The sequence below is a fragment of the Leiobunum rupestre genome, chromosome 11 (assembly GCF_980474605.1).
Source record: "Leiobunum rupestre chromosome 11, qqLeiRupe1.1.hap1, whole genome shotgun sequence".
Classification (NCBI taxonomy): domain Eukaryota; kingdom Metazoa; phylum Arthropoda; class Arachnida; order Opiliones; family Sclerosomatidae; genus Leiobunum; species Leiobunum rupestre.
This window is the reverse complement of record NC_143394.1, coordinates 29,794,112-29,819,607: the sequence shown is the minus strand read 5'-3', so window position 1 is coordinate 29,819,607 and position 25,496 is coordinate 29,794,112. Positions and strand designations below refer to the sequence as shown.

General features: G+C 36.6%; 1 protein-coding gene across 2 annotated transcripts; it reads right to left on the bottom strand.

Annotated features, from left to right (window-relative positions):
* Positions 1-20,319, bottom strand: LOC149922205 (brain-specific serine protease 4-like). 2 transcript variants are annotated; one of them, XM_090164272.1, is made up of 8 exons: positions 19,965-20,319; positions 6,466-6,796; positions 5,794-6,150; positions 5,537-5,613; positions 5,383-5,468; positions 5,039-5,319; positions 3,169-3,326; positions 1-142 (listed from the first exon to the last, which is right to left on the bottom strand). In XM_090164272.1, the coding sequence occupies exons 1-8, from the start codon at positions 19,965-19,967 to the stop codon at positions 29-31; spliced, it is 1,407 nt and encodes a 468-aa protein (XP_090020398.1). In that variant the 5' UTR covers positions 19,968-20,319; the 3' UTR covers positions 1-28. The 2 variants fall into 2 exon arrangements, with proteins under 2 accessions (XP_090020398.1, XP_090020399.1); XM_090164273.1 differs by lacking the exon at positions 19,965-20,319 and having other exon boundaries at positions 6,466-7,105.
* Between the last annotated feature and the right edge of the window lie 5,177 nt (positions 20,320-25,496).

Sequence of the window (25,496 nt, the reverse complement as noted above, 5' to 3'; positions counted from 1 at the left end):
CATAATGTAGGGTAGGTCTATGTATTTTCTAGACAGCTACAAAAAGGGTTACATGCCTCGCGCAGGAGTATCCAGCAGACACCACGCCGATCAGGTACCACAATCCTCCGTGTTCGTACATCAATGGCCCACCAGAATCACCCTAGTCAAAAGAAAACACATGTAAAATTAATGGGGGTTTAGATAGAGCTTTCACAGTTGACTGGTGTCCATAATATGGAGACTAATTTAGTGTATATTTTACCGTACGAAAATCTGATATTTTGCGTTTAAGTTCAATTAATAAGAAACCCTAGCATGTTAAAGTCTCTATGAATCTTGTATGCATAAGAAACACATACTTCAGATACCGAGTACAAGCTACCAGTTTTTCATTGTTGATAGAATGACTACCGGGCTAAATTGATGGCGATAAATTCCAGTAAAAATGGTTTTTTTGATCTTAAACAGTGGCGTAGCTAGACCTTTTTCCACCCGGGGCACAGTGCCCTTTCCACGCTCTCTTGCTACGCCACTCATGGAACCAATTAACTTAGGGGCGCTTCGCTTCAGTAAAAACCCGTACAAAACGCCGCATCATCCGGTGTTTTGAATTTTCAGGAGGTCTTCCCCCAGTTTCTCCCCCAGTTTTGGTACAAACAGAAATAGATTACAGCGCCACCATTCGTATTTCTATTGCGCTACGGGTTTTGACAATATGATGCGACCTATCTACTATCGTAGGCTATGTTTAAACGGTCGTTTTATTTGAATATCAGTCATCGATTCAAGCTCATAATTTAAAGGATTTTAATAGAATTAACTGATTTTCATGAGATAACTTCTAATCATTATTTAGTTTAATTACTCTGGTAAATTTTTTGGACTAATAACTTTATCAAATTGGTAAGTTATTGATACAATATCCTTAATATTAATGGTCTAGTTTCCTAAGCCTTATCACATTTCTCTTAAAAACACACCGCACGACGCCGCGAATTCGCACGTGGATTGGTTTGTCCCAACAAATTCTACAATTTCCGTTTAGCCTATTTTTCCGAGAGGCGTCGCGGGGAACGGTTATTTTTCTTTTTTCGGCAGAGCGAAAGGTCCCCAAGTTAATTGGTTCCATGCGCCACTGATCTCAAATTCAAAATTAAGTACTTTCTGCAATAAGCGATTGTTCCGATTTTATAACTTCGAATTATTTCACCCAAGTAAGCGACAGTTTTCATTATAAAACCGTTTTAAATTTCAATTAACAACAATTTGCTCGCTAATGAGATGGACCGTCTTCGTTACCTGCTTGGAAGTTACGCGCAGGGACAATTTCGCTCGCGGCTTATGAGCAAACTTCGTAATAAGGTCGATAATTTTTATAGGCCCAACTATCTTAAGGCCTTTTACAAATTAAAAAAACTGATTTATCCACCATTTTACTTTAGCTATACATAGTTTGCATCCCTACGTCATCAATGACGCAGGTCCAAGAATAGATATATGCAGCAAGAATAAATATGTAATTTGAGCAAGAATGAACCGTACAATGCCGCCATTTTGCCGGTGCAGATTTCTTAGTAAAACACGAGGGATAACAGTTTCAATCGTCTGTTTACGGATTTTAATTATTTTCATGTGATTAAGAATTTAGTTTCACGTTAAAAATGGTTACCTGCCTGGTTTAAAATTGTTCGAGTAGTTAAATTAGAAAGGGAAACCGAATATTGTCATTTTATATTCCTGTCATCATTTGCTATTTTATTTAAATACCCCGGATTTAAAATATTGCCCGTTTTTTTAGGGCCCATAACGATATTACTTTAAAAATTTGAAAGCATAAATCTAATTTTCGTACGTTTTGTCGCTTCGATGAGATTACCAACAAAATGGCTACCTATTTAGTAGCTACGCGCGAAATGGTTTAATTTTTGAACCCCCTCTCGGTTTCCATGGAGACCATAAGCCACGCCCGTTAGGTGCAAACTATGTAACTAAACATTAGACCCTATTCTTAAAAATTATCTTACAAGTCCATCCGTTAATGTTCCGTAACTCTGGTAATCTTTGTGAGTAATCCGCGGAGACAAACATTTGGGACGCGCGCATCAAATTTTCTAATAATAGAATCGACCTTTAACGTTATGATGGACTTGATGGAGAAGTGTTACGAGGTCCCCTCACCCGAAAAGAACAGAAGACCCAGTTAGTTTGTTTAATACATCGTGTCGCGAGCTCGTTAATAGAGCCAGAAAGGAAGTTTCGACTGTAATTTTTCAACCCTAAACGAGACATTTCATTGTCGAAATCTTGAACAAGAATGCCTATATCCTGATCCTGTTTCCCCCCTTAACGAGTTGATTAGAGGGAGCAGCTTATTGTTAAAGCGTGAGGTGGATAGCGAGCAACGCTAAATATCGTCTTAACTCATTCTCCCTAAGAATTAATACATTCTTGGTCCGTACGAATCTGAGTGAAGAAACGGTAACAACGAAATTAGGTGGTTTATAATCGCCTGTTCTGAGTTTTTTGAGCAGGTTAAAAAGTAATTTTATTCCAATTCTGTCTTGACGAAACAAAAGAGTTTGAGTAAGAAGGGAGTAGTTAAAGGTTAAAGGTTATTTATTAGCCGTAGTTTTGTTTTAAGATGGCGGCCGGTGATGAGGACTGGTCTTCAATATGTGGATCATTTTTCTAATTTATTTAATAATAATAATAATAATAATAATAATAATAATAATAATAATAATAATAATAATAATAATAATAATAATAATAATAATAATAATAATAATAATAAGCTACGCTAATACCCAAGGCACCACCTTAGGCCTAAGTCATCAAGTGACTTTTAAAGTCATTAAATAGCATTTAACAATTGGATTTTCGTTAATAAAAGCTAGCCACATGTGAAGAGGTTCAAAACCCGTCATGTTTTCGTGAAACGAAATTAAAGCAGACGAATTTTCTATTTAAGCAGACGACCAAGCTAGATTACTCCCTTCTACACCTCCTTTCGAGGAGGAGTAAAAAGTGTAACCTTGGAGCTCTGGAACAAGCGGACAAAATTCGGGACAGGGTAAATCTTACCCCGAGAACAGGCGAATAAAACGTTTTAGTGTAAAAAGTTTACACTTTTTGACCTCGGACAGGCGAAAAAAACCCAAGTATCGTGTCCCCCTGTCGGCGTACCTGGCAACTGTCTCTTCCGCCGTACTCGTATCCGGCGCACATCATTTCGTGGTGGATTTGAATATCGATGCCCTTGCGTTGATGCCACATTTCGCAGACGGGGTTGGCGATCACTTGGACCGGAACGTACTGCAGCACTTTGGGACGGTATTTCGAACCTGACAAATAAACAGCAACGCTCCGTTATGCTACTTTTTTGTACGTCAAGTGGTGGGTAATAAAAAACACATTTAATATAAGATTCTCTGCTTGGGTAATTACTACTTGGTTGATCTTGCGAGCAGAATTTCACTTGGTAGCTTTTTTTAAACGATAATTTCTGGACTGGAAATCGCCGGGCTCTATAAGCGATACCATTTTCCCTTAAATTTTTATTTTTGTTATGAATAATACATGAATATGTAAATTCTAGTCGATATTTAAACGAATTAAACACCGCGAAATTAGTTATAAACTATTAAAAGGTAAATAGTTGAAAACTATTCAAATTTCAAATTGCTTTACTGGTCACGAAACACCACAAAGTCAGATAGTAACGTGCAAGCGGCTCGTTTAGCCAAATAAAATTAGTACTATGCTAATTTATTGGTTGCGGGGCTTATTGAACATTAATTATGGAATAATTAAACTAAAAAATCTGGGCAGTTTGAAACCCTTTTTTTCAATGGGCATCAGACTGATACATAGTATGTAAAAATCAATTTACGCTATAAAAATGAAACACGCATTTCACAGACTAAGCAAGTTTCACCCGAGGGGCTGATCACTCCGCGTAATCGGTGTACAGAGCCGTACCTTTACTGTACTAATGGGACTACGCGTAATCTTTGAAGTCCCTGCCTTTGGCAGTGCTAATCTAAGCGTAATCCGGTGTACAGACTTTCTAAGAGTGGTTAGCCCCTCGGTTTCACCTAATGAAGATAAATTTAAAAATTTCGCAGCGTAGGTATGTTTATATATACTTAATCAACTGTACATATAATTAATAACTGTATCTATATATTATAGACAAGTCAATATAACCTATAAAATCTAAAGAAGTTGTAGGCATAAATTTGTTTCCAACCCCTAATTTTCCCTCTAGTGGCTAAAGGGATTGGCAGGTTTTTAGAAATGGTTGGGAAATACACTAGCAGAATGTGGCGGCTGACACAATGGCCAAGACAAAATTTTAATGATACAAAACCCTTTGTCCTTCTCATTTCAAAAGTGTATTTACAATTTAACTCAAAACAAACCAGTAAAGAATTAGAAAAATATACCTTTTATAAACTACGGCATAGGCCTTTCTATAAAATAAGCTACGCCTGCTGAACTGGTTTATACGTAGCTCATTCGTCACGAAGGTTTATGCATAAAAATAGTGTGCCTCGTTGAATTTACTCTTATGACCAGGGCTTTTCGTAATAAAACGTCATCGATACGTCACCCGTGACGCAACAGCAACATCCAAACAAGAAGGCCAATGTTACTTTATAGAAAAGCCTATTCATATTTCAGTAGCTTTAAATGAATAATTTCTATTATCTACTCCAAAGATCTTTTTGATTAAACATTTTCCACGCGACCGTGCATTTAAAATATCAACCACGATTTTGCGTTCTCTGTGTTAGTGGTCGAGTCAGCGGTGCTATAAGCAGACGACGCGTGTTTTTTCTTTTCAGAAAAAAGCCCGTCACGAGACTAGAGCATGAACCCGGAGAAGGAAAAACCGTATCTTACAACCTCCTTGGAGTCGGTCAAATTATGGGTTTCCGCCAGGCACTAGTTTGCTAAGGTTCTAAGATACTTTTTTACAAAGTAGTTATATACTTCCGTTGTCACTTGAACTTAAAAAGAGTTACCTTAAATGTAAAATATTTGTTCTTACCAGCCTGCATGGCCCCCCAGCCGGCCGCGTAAGCCACTTGTCCCAAGAAATCAGCGTCTTTGGGTGGGAGGCAAATGGGCCGAATGTTTTCCCTGTACTGGACCGGCCTCTCCAGGATCAGCACCGCCACGTCGTAGCGATCGGCCTGAGGCGTGAACCTGAAGTTAGGATGCAGTCGCACCTCCATGACCTCCAAGACCTCGTGAGGTAAACTCTCCACGTCCGAAAAGAGGACGTAATCGCCCAGGGTGACGCGGATTTTTCTGGGAGCGTATTGCGACCTTGGAGGGAAAACGTTCTCGTTAACACCTAATTTGTTTCTCGTAATATCGATGGTTATTTACTTCGCGACGCAATGTCCAGCCGTGACCACGTGTTGCCTTCCGACCAAGGCACCTCCGCATCGACTTCCACCCACTTGTATGAAAGCCTGGTTCAAAGAAGTAATTGGTGGTTACTCGGTTATCATTGTGTATATTGCCATTTAAAGTGACCAACCTGCCAAGGAAACTGTCCAAAGGCGGCGTCATTGCCACCTACAATTCGACTAATCCTCGCGGCGCTTCTTCCACAGTCTATTATAATATTTATGATCGGTTAAAAAGTTACGAATTATTAGACCAGTTACTCGAACGCGACATCTGCATTTTAGGAACGGATAAATTACTTCATCGAAAGATAATGGTCTCAAACACTTACCGGTCTCAAAACTCTCGCCTTTTAAGTAACTGGTCTGTAGAACGAATATAACTTACTGGGATCGTTTCGAACGGGTCCGTAGTACGCGGGCCTGAAATCCCTGGCTAGTCTCGGAGCAGGGTTGGGTCTTCGCTTGGAAGGCGAGGAACTCTTGTGACAACAGCCGGACAACGGTCCGCAGTTACTGCCCACTTTGCCTCCTTGCAGCCAACAGGCTAAGATGAATTGACACGTACCGTCCACTTCGCAGTTGGTTTCCTCGTCCGTCGGCGCCGGAGCTGGCTGGGCTGGTGGACGGAATGCCAACCGGAGTGGCTCATCCGATTCGGCCAAGTAGTCCTCGAACTCGTTGCTGGACGGACCCGCGGGAAACTGGGGGATGTGAGGCGCGTAGTAGCCGCCGAAATCTTGCCCTAAATTGAGAAGTTCCACGAAATTATATTAAAATACGTATAGGCTTCCATTTACACTCATCGATCGTTTCTGCTACGTATCGGGTTTTATTTACAGTCACCGACCGTTATTGCTACGAATAGGGTTTCATTTACAGTCACCGACCGTTATTGCTACGAATAGGGTTTCATTTACAGTCACCGACCGTCACTGTTACGTATAGGGTTTCATTTACACTTATCGAACGTTTCCACTACGTATCGGGTTTCATTTAAACTCACTGGTGAATTTGCAACAACTGTAAACAAAATAACGAAATGATGTGGTGTACTTACGCATTTGCGGTCGGAAAGCGGTGACATTGTAGTTTCTCGGAATGATTGTGTGGTACTCGACGTTGGCCACTCGTACCTGGCGAACGCTGGGGATGTAGGAGGGCGAGTGCCCTATCCTCGAGGGGTATAAAGTGGCCGCCACCAAGCGGGGCGGGTGGCGCGGAGGCGGTGGGACGAACCTAGGAGGAACGGCGTCCGTGCGGCGGTAGCCCGTCGACGCGACGGTCAGAGTCCACGAGAGCCATAGTCCGACGAACAGTAACTTCCGTAGCGCAGTCGAAAGTCCGCGGTCCATGCTGCAGATCTTCCGGCGAAGGCATGGGCGATCGAGCTATTCGGAAACAAAACGACCAGAATCAATCGCCGAGCAAATTATCGCGAAACAACGCGAAGGGGGGCATCAATTCCAAACGTTCATTGGGTCATGTAAATTCCAGTAATCACTCGTCAAACACTTTCAGTCGGCTACCGGCTAAACTAGTACGACTTCCATACGGAACACGCGGATAATTCGACCGATGTATATTTGATCCAAACGTTCGCGTTGAATATTATAGTTTCGTGGTATGACAAAGGTCGCGTCGTGATTAGAAAGAATTTCGACTCCTTTGATATAAATAAAAAAATGGTAAATACTGAAACTGGAAAAAAGGCGACTGCGGCAACTCGTTCATCTTTCAAAAGTGTTATAAGTATTAGATAAAAAAAATTGTGATAAAAAAAGGAGGACAAGTTTTTGGATGCGCGCGCGATAGGGGGGGTGACGGGGGCGGAAGACGTAGCTCTCAATCAACAGAGCGTCGCTTCCGGGAGACAGCAACGCGACGATTTCTCGATGAAGGAATGTCTGCCGCTATTATCATGCACGAGAAGAATCTTGGTCATTGTGTAAATATGACAGTGCCCCCCGAATTTGGTGGCAATTAGGAAGGCTCCGGGTTGATACCGCTTTATCAAAAGTGTATAAGTGTCTTTCACGGAAGTGCGTCAGTTTCCTATCTTCCGTATCATTGAATTAAGCCTTTCCAAAAATTCGCAACGACTGCCCAAGTTGTTGAGGTAGTGCGTAGTGGTTAACACTTTCGCCTCGCAGCAAGAGGAGCCGTGTTCGAACCCAGCTTGTGGCACTGAGTGGAAACTCGGAACCACTCCTACAGCGTTGATTTTTATCAAGTTATCCCCCTAGTTATTCGGTTTCCCTTTCGCATAAAAACTTGTCGAAGTTAACGGTAATAGTGAGTGTAGGGAGCTGTTTGCTCACGTGGTATGAAGGGCTTGCCAACACCTCCTACGCATTGTAACCCTGCCACCTGTTTAAAGGCATTAAAAGTCGCTCGATGACTTGGGCCTAGGGTGGTGCCTTGGGTATTAGTCTAGCTGATTATTATTACCATAAGTCTATAATATTATTCTATGCGTTTGTCACTTTGGGGAATATTTTACTGAGAGCCAGTAACGGAGTGAGGTCCTCACAAGAAGAAAATATCCCTCTAGCGAGGCGCTGTCAAAGGTTACGTGTGACGCGTTAGCAAGCGGACGAAAAACGGCGACGAAGCCCGTAATGCAGTCTGTCTTGTAAATAGCTCTCAATAAAACTTTATCATGTGAAGAATAGCAAGTGTCACACTTATGTTATTTATATTATACACTTATGTTATTACTAGCCTATGGACGAATTTATTAGCTCTCTTTAGTGGGAGAGCTGGAGAAGCATTGTAGGAGTGGGGGGGAAATAGTAAACAAGAAGGCCACTTTATTTTATGGAAATGCCTGATGTAAAATGACCGCACATTTTTGGTGGGTCACATGAATAGCAACTGGCCCTACCCTACTATTTGCTTCGTCATAGGGCACGTGATCGTTTATTTTTAAATTGCGTATTTTATCTTTTTTGGGTATGACGTCACTCCACACATCAGTAATTAAAATCGACTAACTGACACGCTTATGTTTTATTCCTAAGTTGCATAACTCAGATAATGCTATTCGTACTTTGGAGTTTTTTTCTCAGAAATATCTTCGATGGAAAGTTTGACCCAATAAGGGCCTATTTTTAATACATATAAACAATGGTTCGATTGTCATTTTAATGTTTGGGAAATAAAAGTCTTTTGTTTACTTCGTTTTTCTAAGTTTTTAGGACTGCCATTTTTTAAATTATTTCCTCAAAAAACCAGAAACTACTATAGTTGAAATTGAAAGGTTGTGTTTGTGATGGCTTTATCGAAAATGTCTACCGTTAAACAATGACTTTTTAACATAGAGCCCTAGGTGATTATCTCTGATTTCGTTGAAACTCGGGTGGTAAGTAGACCTTCGTCTAACTTTAAAATCCCAAAAAGGGTGGACAGGAATGGTCTTTCGTTTTGCCATGACAACCGAAAATGTTTTGACCACTTAAAACCTTATTTTCTCTACGGAAATTAACATGGGGAAAATCGAATTTCTCTAAAATTTAAAAGTGTAATTATTTAGAAATAGATTTCAGAACATGTGTGAATTGGGTAAATTGTTTTAAATACATGTCAATTTGGGTAAATTTACTTAATTTGGGTAATTTCCGTAGAGACAATCAGGTTTTAAGTTGTCAAAAACATTTTCGGTTGCCATGGCAAAACGAAAGCCCATTCTTGTCCACCCTTTAAGGGATTTTAAAGTTAGCCGAAATCTTACTTACCACCCGAGTTTGAACTAAATCGGAGATAAACACGTCAGGTAGTCTACTAGTTAGTGGGCAGCGTCAGAAGTGTTTTAGTCGCGTTGACCACTATCTACTAATCACCAATTATCCTTTTCAGATTACACAGAGCCACGTAGGATTTGTAAACACGTTTTGTGTTGAATAATAGCCAATCGACTGCTTAGCAGCTTATGAACTTTTCGAATTGAAAAGGCTAATTCCTACGGTATATAGCTAATGATGGCCATTGCCCACAAATTAAGTAATTACGGGCCGACATCAAAGGAACTGGAAATCTTTATCGTCGTCAAATTAATAATTACGGCGCGTAATGAAAGACTCTGAATAAACCCTCTTTGATTCCGAGTACACAAAAGAATACGGAAGATAGGAACGAGCCGGGGTGGACCAAATTTGAAAGAATTCCCGGGAGTCATCAACGCTGTCATTCACAGGCCGAGACAAACTGGAACTTTATCGTTTGGTGGTGATCAGGCTTGCATTGAAAGTTTACCGAGGAGGCTAATCTCGAATCTATTCAACGGGCGACTTCCCGCTTTTTCACGCCTTTAAGCCACTAGCGTCACCGTCGTTAATCCGTTAAATCACCCGTCTTTGTACAAATTTGCGTTGAAAGAAGAAGGAAATATAGAGGTCGGGGATGGTTAACTTTTATTCAATAGATAAAGCTCTCAAAATTATTCGTATCAAGTAATTTATATTTCTGTATTATCCGATTAATTTTTTTTATAAATTTGTAAAATTTATCGGAAAAACGACGTTTTTTTCGATAAAAAGCTCAAATTTTACGAATAATATATGTTTTTTAATCATTTTCCGAAATATTAACCGGTAAATTTCTTTGTTTACATTTTTTCCCCGAAAAAATTAATTTAAACATGGATAATGATTAACCGTCCCCGACCTCTAAGGAAATAAATAAGTTTTGTTTAATAGAGAGGTTAATCAATGTTTCAAAGTTCACTTGACGCCATAGATCCGTACGAAGAAGCTAACATTTAAAAGGATTCTTCAACATTACATATTTTGAAACTTCCGTCTGCAGTAGATATAACTTTACAATAAGAAGACAACAGGAATACAGTTAACCGGATATACTTCAGTACGAATAATTTACTCAATAAATATTTTTGTTTATAATTTACTAGGGTACTTAAGCTATCTATTATATCGGAAGTTTATACACTATATCTTTGAGAGAAGTGTTAATTTTTGATACTTCTAAGGTTATTCACTCGAAACATTTTCATTTTTACGTTCAAAATGAATACTTTTTTTAAAAAAATAAGGGGGTGGTTTTTATGTATAAGAAAGACTCAGTTCACACTCTATCGCCATCTACTGGTAAACTTTAAAAGCATTTTAATATATTTTGGAACGATATTCAAAAATTTTAATTTATGGTTCTTTAGAAATGTCATAAATTTTATGTTAACTTTTTAGCCTAAATTTTAATAAAATCCGATGGGTTTGGGGTTTTTTTAAGACCGGTTTTTTAAAACCCTGCTTTTCTGTAAAGATATATAGAATATACTTCTGATTATAGGTATAACATGATGCATTTAGCACCTTATACCGCGTATAATTAACATTTTATAAGCGATTTCGTCATTAAAAATGACGTGGAATTTCGGAATTATTTAACTATACACGGCAGTCGATTCTTTGTAAAAATTTACATAGTCAGCAGACCGAATTTAAGGTTCTAAACGAGCCATATAAATCTAAATTTATATCAAAGACAACACCAATATAAATTTACGGATATAGACGAAATGTTCAAAGCATTCATTCATACAATGCTAACGGGCTTTCCAGTCAGCCGTATAAACCGAAACGGCGTTTGAATAAACAAACACGCCAAACCCAGAAATAGAAATCCACTTCGTTTGGCGAAACCCATTTTCGTATATTAACCCCCCAAATATATAAAAAAATAACTTATACTAATATTACAGCTTACCACATGGAAGGCTGATATCAGTGTCATACCGACCAGCGTTTGAGTGGTGGCCGCCATCTAAACGAAATTTATGTCGAAATCAGCCGATAGTAAGGGAGCAGGGCGACCTAGTTTTCTTGGTTGCTAAAAAGGGAAATTTATATATTGGCTAATAGAGCGGGAAAATGTTAATTGTTATTGTATATTTGGTAAAGGAACGCGGGGGTCGGACTCTTCATTATTTATGGGTAACTCTTCCTTTCCTCCTTAGTACACACTCTAAGATGTAATTTCGGGTAAGATTTGGGGCCAAAGAAGTAACTATATATGTCTCTAAATTGGGCGTTTTAATAAAGGTAGACGGTACTTCCTCTTGTACGCGATTCGGCTCGCAGCCGTGATTATATAAACCTTATTCGAAGATAAAGCTATTTTGTATTTCGAGCACGCTTTTCCTGTTCCTTTTTCCGAAGAGAAAACGTCGTAAATTGTAAAATCACGATTTTCTTAAACATAAATATATATATGTATATTTAAAACTAAGGGGTCTAGCCGATCTTTCACCTATTTCTTACTCCGAATCGCTCAGAAGGTCAATTTGAATTAGGCTATATTTTGAGGGTAATGCGTTTTAAGTAAACCCACCTTAAATTTTATCCTAGAATTCTCGTATTATTTTTAAAGGGTGAATTTTGGGTATAGTGGGATTGAATGTATCTGTGGGTTCAAAGGTTGAGGTCTTCGTGGTTACAAAGGTCGCGGTTTTTTGGAAGTAGATTACTTTAGTAACCTCAATATTTGTTGATAATTATGTTTGGGAATCTTTTTGTCGACTTAGGCGAACTGCGAGAATGTTAAAGGACATCAGAGGAATAGCTTTCACGTGATATCATAATCAACTCACAATTGTCAGTTGAAAGCGGGTGTTACGCACCATTACTCCGCCATCTTGTCCAAATTTATCTTGAAACCTTTGCTAAAATGTGGTTTATTTTTTATTGGTAAATTTTGTCCATGAAATAATTTTAAAACCACCCACATTTTTAACCTAACATGGAAAAGTGAATTATATTGTTTTAAAAACTCAATTTTTTTCAATTTTTTTAATTAGACCAAATCAACATTCACTCAATTTTGAAAAATTTCATATTTAGTGATTACATAAGTAACATAACAACAATTAACAAGATTTACAACCAAACGGATTTTCATAGTTATTGCGTAATAAAGATGTTTCTCAGCACAGAGCCCTCTAGTGTCTAAAATATGCGAGACTTCCGCTAAGCCGAAATATCTGGTTTCCGATAGATAGGCGGAATATTTGGATAAAATGATAAAAATTAAAAAAGTTTTTCTCGGCGCCACGAGCTCATGTTTTTTATCACGCCTGACTCGCACGCGGGCTTCAAAACAAAGTCAAAGCCCCTCGCGACTCCAGAACGTCCTCTCCGATATTAGGCTTGAATTTTTATCAAACGTAGTCATCGAAAACGGTAAGTCGCGAGTCCAAGTCACAGCTTGAAAAGAGTATCAGTGCCGAAAAAAGGTTAAGTTAGAAAATTAGCATTAAAGCCATAGGAAGTGTCATACTTATTGTTTTTATGTTTATAAAAAAATTACTTCATCATTAATAATAATGAACTTGAAATTTTAAATTAATTACGATTAATTATAGTCGCTTTACAATATTTTTAATAAAGACCGGATATTATTAAACTGGACACTGAAGCTGTTTTAAGCTATTTAGTTCTTATTATATTTACACCTCAACATCTACATAATTCGTTCTCGTGTGAAATTGAAGCGTTTGATACGCGGAAATTTGGAAAACAATTAACAGCGACCACCACCAGCTTTACCCCAGTCCTTTTCGCGTTGTTAAATTTAATGGGTTATTAAAATAAAATCTTTTTCCGCAATGATTTTTACCGCCGAAAAACCGATTTGAATAACGAGATATTTAATTACCCTATTACAATTTATTCATCTTATATGTAATTTACATACTTCGCTCGTTTCTGGAGCCCCCGGACATCCCCTCCGTTTTGCCTGCCCTCTGGCGTCAAACAAAGTCAACGATCTACTTTCATACCACTAAATACCCCGCATGCAAGGACATAATAAAGATATTTCACGTGATGTCATCACGTACATGTATACAGTGAAAGGTAATTAGTTTTGCCTTTTCAAGATGACATCATCATCCCTAGTAGAGTGAAAGACATATAATATCATCCTCCTTTGCACCACCACCTTTTACTGATGGCCACCATCTCCCAGTCGTTCTATAAATCCTATAGAATTTTCTTACATATTTCTATATTTCAAGATTTTCCTATATATTTCAAGATATTCTTATATATTTCTATATTTCGAGATTTTCTTAAATATTTCTATATTTCGAGATTTTCTTAAATATTTCTATATTTCGAGATTTTCTTAAATATTTCTATATTTCGAGATTTTCTTAAATATTTCTATATTTCGAGATTTTCTTAAATATTTCTATATTTCGAGATTTTCTTAAATATTTCTATATTTCGAGATTTTCTTAAATATTTCTATATTTCGAATATTCTTATATATTTCTTTATTTCAAAATATTCTTATATATTTCTATATTACATAATTTTGTGCTATATTTTCAAGATTTTCTTTTATTTTCCTATTTATTTCAAGATTTTCTTATATTTTCCTATTTATATCAAGATCTTCTCAATTTTCCTATTTTGTTTAGGATTTTCTTATATTTTCCTATTTACTTCAAGATTTTCTTGTATATTCCGTATTTTCAAGATTTCTTAAATATCTATTATTTTCGAGATTTTCTTCCTATTTTACAAATTTTCTTTAATATTCTTATATTTTACAAATTTTCTTTAATATTCTTATATTTTACAAATTTTCTTTAATATTCTTATGTTTTACAAATTTTCTTTAATATTCTTATGTTTTACAAATTTTCTTTAATATTCTTATATTTTACAAATTTTCTTTAATATTCTTATATTTTACAAATTTTCTTTAATATTCTTATATTTTACAAATTTTCTTTAATATTCTTATATTTTACAAATTTTCTTTAATATTCTTATATTTTAAAGAATTTAGTATTTATTCATATTTAAATATTTTCGAGATTTTCCTATATTTTCGTATATTTTCCATATTTTATTTTATACTCCTATAATTAAATGTTTCGTATTTATTCCTATATTTAAATATTTCGTATTTATTCCTATATTTAAATATTTCGTATTTATTCCTATATTTAAATATTTCGTATTTATTCCTATATTTAAATATTTCGTATTTATTCCTATATTTAAATATTTCGTATTTATTCCTATATTTAAATATTTCGTATTTATTCCTATATTTAAATATTTCGTATTTATTCCTATATTTAAATATTTCTTATATATTACTATATTCTACAGATGTTTTGAATCATTTGATACATTTCTTACAATTTTTCCCCAAGTCATTCGTGATCTTTTTTGAGAATCATATATTGTGTCTTAAGCCTCCCCAAAATATCAACTTTTTCAAAGAATTTCGGTTTGACAAATTTCCTCATTTTCCTAATTTTTCTATTAAAATGGGAGGTTTTTCCTAATTTCCCAGGTTCGAGCTACGATTTCCAAAAATTGCATTTGCTATATACATTTTTCTCTAAAATTACACACCAATTTCATTTGAAAAAAATATTTCTAAAATTTAAATAATCGTTAAGAGGACTTAGATTAGTCACTTAATTCGATTACTTCTAGGCGATCTTCGAGAACAAATAAATAAAGATGCAGTCGTGCCACTAACCTACAATACAACACGCGTGGACTGTGAGGTATTAAAAAAAGTATTTAAATGTAGAAAGATAGTGGTTGTATAGTTAGTTCGTCGCGTGTTTTCGGCGAAAGAAACAGCGCCTCTGGAAATATCAATTAAATCGGGATCAAAATCCGGCCGTGACATTGAAAAAGCCGAAAAAAAGTGCTTCGAGATTTGGGAAGGTCGAACGAGCTGCGTCTCTTCAAAGCAGAAATCGGAACGCTCTCGTTGCTTTCGGAGCGTGCCCATCGCGACAAACTAGTTATACGCCATATTGAAAACAAAATTCACTCACTGAAAATTGTGAGTGCGAAAGTGCGCTAACTATAAGTTTTTTGCGATATTAGAAAAAATAACCTTGACTGTTAGATACATTAAGGCGTTTAATTTAAATAAATAATTAATGTAGAATTTTACACAAATTAATTTAATAACACTACGCATATTGTAAATTTTAAAATATTGCGAAAATATTAAGTAGAAAATAAATTTAAATTTCTTCTGAAAAGCAAAACATTGTAACTTCCAGTTACGTTTTGATATATATTTTTTGATTTCCCGGTATTTCCTGAGATTTAAAATGTTTCTTCCTAATTCTCGTGATTTCCAATATTTCTCAATATCTCTGACATTTCTGATTTCGAGATTTCCCATATAGCTGATATTTTTCGAGATTTCCAATATTTCTTCAGATTTTTCGAGATTTCAAATATTTATTCGGATTTCTCGAGATTTTCCATATTTCTGATATTTTTCGAGATTTCCCATATTTCTTCAAATTTCACTAAATTTCCAATATTTCTTCAGATTTCGCTAAATTTCCAATATTTCTTCAGATTTCGCTAAATTTCCAATATTTCTTCAGATTTCACTAAATTTCCAATATTTCTTCGGATTTATCGAGATTTTCAATGTATCTTGCGTATTTTCATAGATTTCCAGAAATAATCATTTCGAAATTTCCGCTATTTGTAATATACACTAGTTTTCGTAAGTGGCTAGAACCTCAAAATATAGTAACTCTTTAAACTAACAAATTTGGATTAAAAGTAATTTATATATATATATATGCTAAAATTACAGACGAGAACATTTTTGAGTTATCGCATTATGACACTGAGACGTGGCGAATTCCGGCGGGCTTGCAATATATTTTTTTCATTAAAACCAATATGATCGATACATAAAAGTGTATCCGATACAGTTTCAGCGCGTAAATTTCGGTGGCGAGTTTTAACTCAAAGTGGATCATACTGAAGACTGGTCATGCGTGTTAAAGACTTTTTTTTTGTAAAATGGGCACTTCGTTCCAATTTTATTTTTTAATAAATTCGTTTGAATTCAATTTCGCGGGCATGCATGTGAGTGTATTGAATCTGTAAAATTAAAAAAGTAGGGGGGAAATTGGAATTTTCCCCGGTTTCGTTCTGATTGAAACTTTTCGTTTCCTGCATGTTTTGCGTATTAATTTTTGTCACTCCCAGTGATTTTTGCATATATTAATTAAATATTTCGAATTTTCGCGACTATTCGAGCGTGATTTAACATCTTTTAACACATACTTTCTAATTAGGATTCATATTTCAATTTCAGTAATTTAAAGCTCTATTCTCCAGAATTTGATTGGTCCAATCTAGTATCACGAGGTCGAATTTTTCGAACGATTTTGTGACCCTTCGAATGTAAGACGTTGCGTTAATTTTCAAAATAATTGGCGACTGAAAATCTCAGCTGTAAAACACGCCCATTTCTATAAGAATTAGCAAACATTCCAAGTCCATTCCCCCGAGCTCTTCGGTTTGCCCTTCCATAAAAACTTGTTGAGGTTAACGGTAATAGTAAAGACCTTTTCACACGAGCCAACTTTTTAAATCAAAATGCTGAGTCAGCAAAAATGGATCAGTGATCCATTTTTTCTCGCGCACATTTTTGGTGGATCAACTCATCGAACTTTTATTCACACGAGCCAACTAGTTGACTCAACTCAAGTTGACTCATCTAGTTGGATCAAAAAGTTGGCTCGTGTGAAAAGGCCTTAAGTGTAGGGAGCTGTTGGCTCATGTGGCATGAAGGGCTTGCCACCACCCTCCTACGAATTGTAACCCGGCCACCTGAATTAATGGCTTGTAAAGTCGCTCGATGACTTAGGCCTAAGGTGGTGCCTTGGGTATTAGCGTAGCTGATTATTATTATTTTATAGACGTTAATTAAGGCTCTTTTACAGGTAGTAAAGAGTTTAACGGAAAAACAAAGTTTCATATTTCTGGTGCATCAGATAATTTTACATTTCCGGCACTAGGCGCTAGTTACGATCAAAAATAAGTTGCAACGCGTGTGAACAGACGGTTGCGCAAAGGTTCCGCTATTTTTGCCGTACTTAAACAGTCCCCGGTGAAGGCCGTACTTAAAGGGAATATAACCTCAAGTCGTTTTTTATGTTTTTTATGCTTTTTTAATGTAAACAATTTTGGCGGGAAGTCACTAAACAACGCCAAAAATATCTAAAGTCATAGGAGGGAGCGGGAAATGGTCGAAGTTTGGTGTTCCACACCTAAACTGAGGTTATATTCCCTTTAGACAGTCCCCGGTGAAAGCTATATTTTAAATTCAAATTGCGGAACGGCTTACTAAAAAAAATACATTGTTAAATTAGCCAATTTGAAATTTGAAAGAAATTGTGATATTTGAGGACATTTGACGAATGAAACATTCGCAACAGCGAGATAAGACCCAAAAAGAAACGACGCTTGGCCACTTGAGCGACTGTTCCCGTTTCACCCTTCATTGTCAACCTCGCTTTTCGGCAATCGCTAAAAAAGCGACATTCATATACGGGCAATTAAGAAAATAGGGGGAAAAAGAGCAAAAAAACGTCCGAAATACAGCAAGCTTCCTTATGTCGGAATGAAACCAGCTCCGATTTCTCGCTTCCCCCGAATTACTCCCATTTCAATACAGACACACGTCTCATATCGAAACACTTTCGTGACGGTACTCGGACCTTCGATCGAATATCGTAGCAGACGACGGTCGAGCTATTAGTAGGAGTAGTTTTCACCCAGCGCGTAAGCCTTCGATAACGGTATCAAGTGACGATAACTCTCAATGGGAGAGCCTCATCGTCCGCTCCACTTTCCACAAATAAACGCGGACCATCGGAGCATCGCGAATTTTAAGCGAATCTAATTTCTCGCGAGAAACTGAGCCGTGTAAATTTGATCATCTCTCGACGCCTCCTAATTAGACGTCTTCTCCTTTCAACACGAGTTTCATTGTCTCGACTATCAAATTATAAAAGCTATGACGAATGGTCCGATTGTTCGCCGTTTGAAGAATAGGAACAATTTAGCCAGATACATTGTCTCGAGATCTTCTGGTTCAGGGTTTGCATTTGTCCCACGGGGGGAATAATTGCGGGTTTTGATATACCACCCACAACTGACGGACTAAAAAAGAAATCCCAAGAAAGCGATAAAATTGCTTTCCTTTTCTTTTATTTTTGGGTGAAAATAATGGTTCTTATTATCAGGGGTGGGTGAGTGTCCTAGTTTGGATTGGGACGACGGGATTTTTTATATTATTGGACATTTAGATCGCGGATGTACGTCGCGGAGCGATTAGAAATGACTCGCTAAGCGAATAAACATTTAATTAGGATTATCTTAAAATAATTTAGCCATTCTTCGTTGAGCGGATTTGTTAAACAATCGCTGTCAAGCAATTCATTAGATTTCGCGTTTTTGACCCATATTAAGTTCTGGTTTGGTAACAAAGGCCTTTTGTTTTTTCGAAAATCGAGCAACGGGTTCACGAACATCCAAGGCGCGAAAATCTCGAGTAAAAACTCATCCATTGTATTGTTTGTTTGTTTGTTATTTATCTACGTCTCGTAAATTTATAAAAGAACGTGTATTTTTAAGTAACTGATACTTCCTACTTCTAGGTTTACGCTTATACAGCTAATGTACGACAGAAATTCAAACAAAGCGTGTTAATTATATGGTTGAATTAATTATTAATTTAAATACGCCACATTTGTTTATAATTCGATTGTAGGTGGTGTGAATATAACTAGGCTAGCAAATTAAAGCTAAAAGAGTTTAATAATATAATGACTCTTAATGTTACATATGTTCACTATCCTGAAATTCCTGTCAACTTGAGGTACGTCCGTTGAAATGGACGGGGTATTTAGGAAGTGGCTATTGTCCACTTAATCTTTACCTTTTTGGGCTGGTTAATCTAGGCAATGTAATACGTGGTTGAATATTTGGAATAAATCCGAGACAACTAAGAGATGAGACGAGCAACCTTATTTGGGTTAAGCCACTATAACGATTATCCCGATAACGAGTAACCGATATTTCAACGAATATCATGATTTTACCGATAAATAACCGAAACCGATATTGTACCGATAAGTAAAGTAAAACGTATATTTGGCGAAATATGACATTCCTATCAGAGACGTCTTACAACCTAAACTAGAAATTAAATAATTTCAACCGATATTACCGATAAATAACCGAAACTGATATTGTACCGATAAGTAAAGTAAAGCGTTTATTTGGCGAAATATGACATTCCTATCAGATAAGTTTTACAATCTAAGCTAGAAATTAAATAATTTCAACCGATATCAGGATATTACCGATAAATAACCGAAACCGATATCAAACCGATAAGTAAAGTAAAACGTATATTTGGCGAAATATGACATTCCTATCAGAGAAGTTTTACAATCTAAGCTAGAAATTAAATAATTTCAACCGATATCACGATATTATCGATAAATAACCGGTACCGATAAGTAAAGTAAAACGTATGGATCGCGAAATATGATTTTCTTATCAGTAAACGACATTAAATTTCTACTTCAATTAATACGGGTTATATCAGTTTCATTCCACGATACATCTATGGCATCAATTATCACCCAATCTTAGACATTATATCCTGTTGCCATGACGACCCCATTCCCGTTAAGCGGCCATTTAAATACTTATAAATCCAAACCACACTCACCATTGAAGTTCCGGATCGATCCTTAATCCAAAAACGCAATTCCGAATTGGATATTCGCCACGAAGTGAGAATGAGGAGATGGTATCCCAGCAGCGGTCAGCTGGTCGCGATGTCCCTCATGGCCACCATTGAGAGTCCACGCGCGTCCGTGTAGCGACGATCAACCAACCTCCGGGGTTCGTGGCGCGAAAGTGGATTTAAAAGTATGGGCGTCTGGTGCAGCTAGTTGTCAGGGTTGATGGGGCCCACCTAAATGGCCAAATTTAGAAACCGTTCTCCGAGGGGAGAGAATTGCACGCGCCGCGCTCCCGAAAAGCACTGGCAACTGGGTCCTCCTCTCGTCGAATGACCCGATTTCCCCGCAACGAAGCGACCTAAATAAGAGACTCCTTACAGACTCTCCTTAAAGATGCAGAAATTAACTTCCCTTAGATTTTTTCTCTCCCTCTCTTTGAATGTTCGTTTTACGGAATAAAAAAACATTTCTGGGATATTTTTATAATTTAAATCCGCCTCCCCCCGTTTTTCTAGTTTCGCCAAAAAAAAGTGGAATTACCCGAATTTTTGTACCTTCGATTTCTGCGTTCCCCTTTTATTTTTCCATAACCCCGTATTGTTATCAAAATGGAAAATATTTTTTCAATTTTAAGTTATCATCTATAATTCTGTTTATATAGCCTTGAATTGTTTTTGTCAAACCTTGGTTTTCGATTTCGATGTTTGTTTACGTTTTAATTTATTTAAGCTACGATTTTATACTGTACTATCCGTGAACTGTCGCGAATATTTCACCCTTTATCATTCTTTTCCCCCGATTTCACCCATCGAACGACCCCCGATGTTGGTTATTATTTTTCGAAGAGTTGTTTTCCGTGCTGTTTCGAATGTAAATTAGTAAGCGTAACGTGTTTCAGATCGACGCGAGTGATTGGACGAATTTGGTGTTGGGATTATGGACCGTTAATCTTCGATTGAATTAGCCACGAGGATTATTTTATCTTAGCCAAGATTATTAAACGTATATTATATTTTGTATTGATACTGGTGACTTATTTTAAATATAGGTATTTATAGTGCATTTTCCTGTGGACTGACCCAAAAGATTAATTAAATCCCCCCTTCAGATTGTGTAGCCTAGTAATGGGACTGATAATCATGGTAGTAAACAGGGGTGTTTATTAAGGGGTGTGGTTTTCCCCTTCGGCCGAAAGGGTGGAAGGCGGTACTTTTGGTTCGATCTGAGTACCGATCTATTGACCTTGAAATTAAGGAGTTCCTTGGGAATAGTGTTAGTAGTTCAAATCCTATGGATTAACTTTTCCTGAATGCTGCCCAGAAATACCGCTAGGCGTCAAAAGCTGTTTCCAGGTAAACACGGTCGCTACAGAGCTGCAATCGAAGCAGAAGCGTTACCATTCCCGTTAAAACAATGTCTATTCCCATACCATTTCCGTTAAAATATTGGTCTTCCAATGGACTTCCATTCCCCTTGAAACAATATCCATTCCCATAACATTTCCTTTGAAATATTAGGCTTCTAACCATTCCCATTATCTTTGAAATAGTATCCTTTCCCAAGCCATTTCCTTTGAAATATTAGGCTTCCAAGCACTCCCATTACACTGATCAACGAAGAAAATGTTTTGGGCTAAAAATTAGCTGATATTAATGTATTTTTGTCTGCTGAACACGAATATGACAATAAAAAATGTTGGTTAGCTCTAGGTTTTGAGATACAGTCATAGTGACTGTTCAAGTCATTATAATGGAACCCTTTATATGCAGTCGAATGCTCTACTACTGACCTATTTCCCTTTGCGTGCGGCTGCTTCGTTTCATACCGATTATCATTTTACTTCGAAACATTAGAAACAGCCCATAATATATTAATGTCTATGTATTATGTACCTTGGAAACGTTAGTTAATAAAAAAAGTTCATTGCCATATTCGTTTTTCTTGAGCCAAAAATAGTCAGAAATAGTTCAATTGGGTTATTAAACATTCCAAAACATTTTGTTTGTTGTTCAGTGTTATCTTTAGAACAATATCCATTCCCATGCCATTTCCGGTGAAATATTAGGCTTCCAACCACTCCCATTCTCTTTCATAAAACCTTTCTCATTCCACCCAATTGCAGAAATTCCCATTCCTGATTAAAATAATTGTCATTACCGACCATTACCGAGCTAAAAATCACCTTTCCATCCATTCCCTAACCGATGAAATATATCAATATGATCCTTGTCTATTCCTGAAATTCCCATGCCTATAATTATAAGTATTTTACCACGAGAGAGAAAATCCATTACCCACCAGTCCCGAACTCAAAATCACCTTTCCATCCATTCCCTAACCGAAGAAAGATGTCAATATGATCCCTGTATATTCCTGAAATTTCCATATCTAATTACAAATATTGCCACGAGAGAGAAAATCCATTACCCACCATTCCCGAACTCAAAATTGAATTTCCATCCATTCCCTAACCGAAGAAAGATATATATCTGATCCCCGCCCATTCCCACGATTAGAGTGGTAAATACTCACGATTAGAGTGGTAAATACTAAAAACAGTTAAGGCACACTACAGAAGCTATTAAAATCTATCTAAACTTTTGTTGCGATAAAAAATAGCCCCATTTGGTTTGAAACGTAAATCACTTTTTCAACGTTAGAAAAATGTTCTCTAAATTATTATCGCAACGACCTCTCCCAGCGAAATAAATGATGAAGCCAGAAAGAAAACTTCCTTGGGAAACATTCTTTAATAATCCGCATCTCATCATCCGTGAACTGAACTAGTGTATAAATATCAATAAGCTAGCTAATCTCAATTTCCAAACGTTTTAATTCACTTTTATTTCCAAACACCGTTTTTACGTGGAATGTTACATTTAAACTAAAGGTCGAACGCTCGATTGAGGTCAGTCAAATCGTTTGTAAGGTGTCCCGCAAATATAGACAGACAACCTTGAATATATTTTTACAACTTTAAAATGGTACATTAGTTGCGCGAAGAACCATTCCACTTATATACCTTATACGAACGAAAAATAAACCATGTTTCAATGATGGTTAAATATCCCAATCCTTTATCGAATATGCACCGTAGGTCATGCGTTAATAAATAACAATCTACGCTATGCTTCCATCGTTCTGTGATTGAAAACTTCAACAACTTTAAAAAAAAAAACGAAATTTTGCTTAAAATGACTGTGTTCCCAATATAGAGCTTATTTTGAGGGCTTACATTTTTGAATAAGGAGGATGGTTTTCGAAACATAATTTCTGAACATAATAACGTAGAAAGAAAACTGGATATTTTTAATGACGCTCAAAGGGTTTTTCTTCGGTATAGTTAAGCCTTGTTTTCGACATTCTTATTATCGCCAGCCATTAAAATTCTCCGCCAATAAAGACTATGGCGACCTCTTTTGGGGTCAACCCCCTCTTTATACCCCCCTCTTTTATACTATACATTTCGTGAACTTGAATGGAACAAAAATACTGCTAGAAACAAAAATAAATATGCAAATTTTTTCTCGGCTGTTGTGTGCTTTGAATTTTAACATATCAGATTGATATTTGTGTTTTTAAAAAATATTTGTTTGTTTGCGCTGATGGGTTTAATTTGCTTTCGATATTGAAAATATCGCTAAATATCTAACTGTTTTCTATTGGTAGTAAATATAAATATTTAGTGTAACTTCTATTCCTGTGACTAACTGTCACATGGTCTGGAGGAACATATTTATTGACTACGTAAAAATAATTCTTATTCTCAGTTCCAGCCTTAAAAAGGGATAATATTTAATCAAGAAATAGCTTTAAATAACACCCCGTTAACTGTATTGAGATAACTTGAGAAGTTACACTGATAAAGACCGAAACTTCAAATTCTAAATTCCGCAAATAAATGTATATATTTTTATATACATATATATTAAATTTTCCTTTTTTTAATTAATCTATAAGTTCAATTAGCCTCCTATTCCCAATTCGAGTGTCTTCAACAATTCAAGGTAAAAGTACACAATAGGAAAGTTAATTTCTGCCCAAAATTTATTCCTAAACAAAAACAAAGGTTTGATTTAATGACTTCCGGTGTTACGCCCGCGCTTCCGGTCTCCCCGCGGTTCCGATAGCGAGAATGTAAATTTCTCAAAATTCCTATTGTTAGTAAGTATATTCTACATATTCAAATATTCAAAAAATGACTTTCATTTGGAACGTGAAATAGTGTACATTCGTGTACGCAAAGACGGCTTGAAATAAAAGACTTTAGAAGGAAGCTATTCTTTTGTTATTAGATCCGCTACGCTGACTTAAGTATGGATTATCCCCCCCTTGAGACATTTAAAAGTAATAGACCAACACTTTTTTGTTCTGAATTCGCGTTATGAAGAAATCTCCGCCTTTATTCTGGAGAGTAATTTGATGGTTCACTTTTTCCCTCTTTTCGTGATTGCCGATAAATTCGCTGGTCCAGAAATAGACAGAAAACCTTTCTTTTATCAGCCTCAGCGGCGATTGTATTTTTACACGGATAGATACACACGTGTAACATTGCGCGTGTAATAAGATTTTGGAACCCTCAACAGTTCACCGAAATTTAAAATAAAACGAACCAAACAACAAGTTCGTACAGTGAGGTACCTTTGTATGGTTTCACAAGTGCGGGCTGTTTTAGGGAACTACTGTTAGCTAATTCGTTATTTAGAATAGGTTGTCACAAGTGCGAAGCGGTTCTGATAGCGCTATTTAAAGTAAGTAATGGGTTGTCACAAGACAGGGGGAAGCAATTCTGAAAGCGTTATTTAAAATATGTAATATTTTGTCACAAGACAGTGGGAAGCAATTCTGAAAGCCCTATTTAAAATATGTAATAGGTTTTCACAAGACAGTAGGAAGCAACTCAGAAAGCCCTACTTAAAATATGTGACGGGTTGTCACAAGACAGGGGAAGCAATTCTGAAAGCCCTATTTAAAATATGTAATAGGTTTTCACAAGACAGTAGGAAGCAACTCAGAAAGCCCTATTTAAAATATGTGACGGGTTGTCACAAGACAGGGGGAAGCAATTCTGAAAGCCCTATTTAAAATATGTAATGAGTTGTCACAAGACAGTGGGAAGCAATTCGGTCTATGAGTGAGAAATACAAAAATTAGGAGTTCATTGTGACACAAAAATTAAATGGTCCGATAGTGGAAAACTATTTTATGATTGTATGTACAATGTGTTTTCAATTGTGCTACCACCCTCCGCCCGAAACAAATGGTTACGAGTGCCTTCCAAAAAGGCTGTATGTATAGCTTTCATCCAATACTTCTAAAATAGGGTGGTATTTAAAAAAAAATTCCCGAAAAACATAGCGAGAGCGTGACCAAAAAATGTCACCTTTTCAATTGTATATTTCGAGTGAAATGGCAATTTTGGCCCTTTTTAATAAGTTATTCTCCCTTCTCTTCAGTTGGCCTAGATTAGCTATTAGAAACGTTTCGTTTTTCCTAAAACGGACCGTTCTTTTTCG

Excerpts from the sequence above, each read along its gene's own strand:
- LOC149922205 (XM_090164272.1), bottom strand. Across the intron at positions 5,614-5,793 it reads ACCCGTTCGAAACGATCCCA|ACTGTGGAAGAAGCGCCGCG; the intron begins GTAAGTTATATT and ends ATATTATAATAG. Across the intron at positions 3,327-5,038 it reads CTGGGGGGCCATGCAGGCTG|GTTCGAAATACCGTCCCAAA; the intron begins GTAAGAACAAAT and ends TTTATTTGTCAG.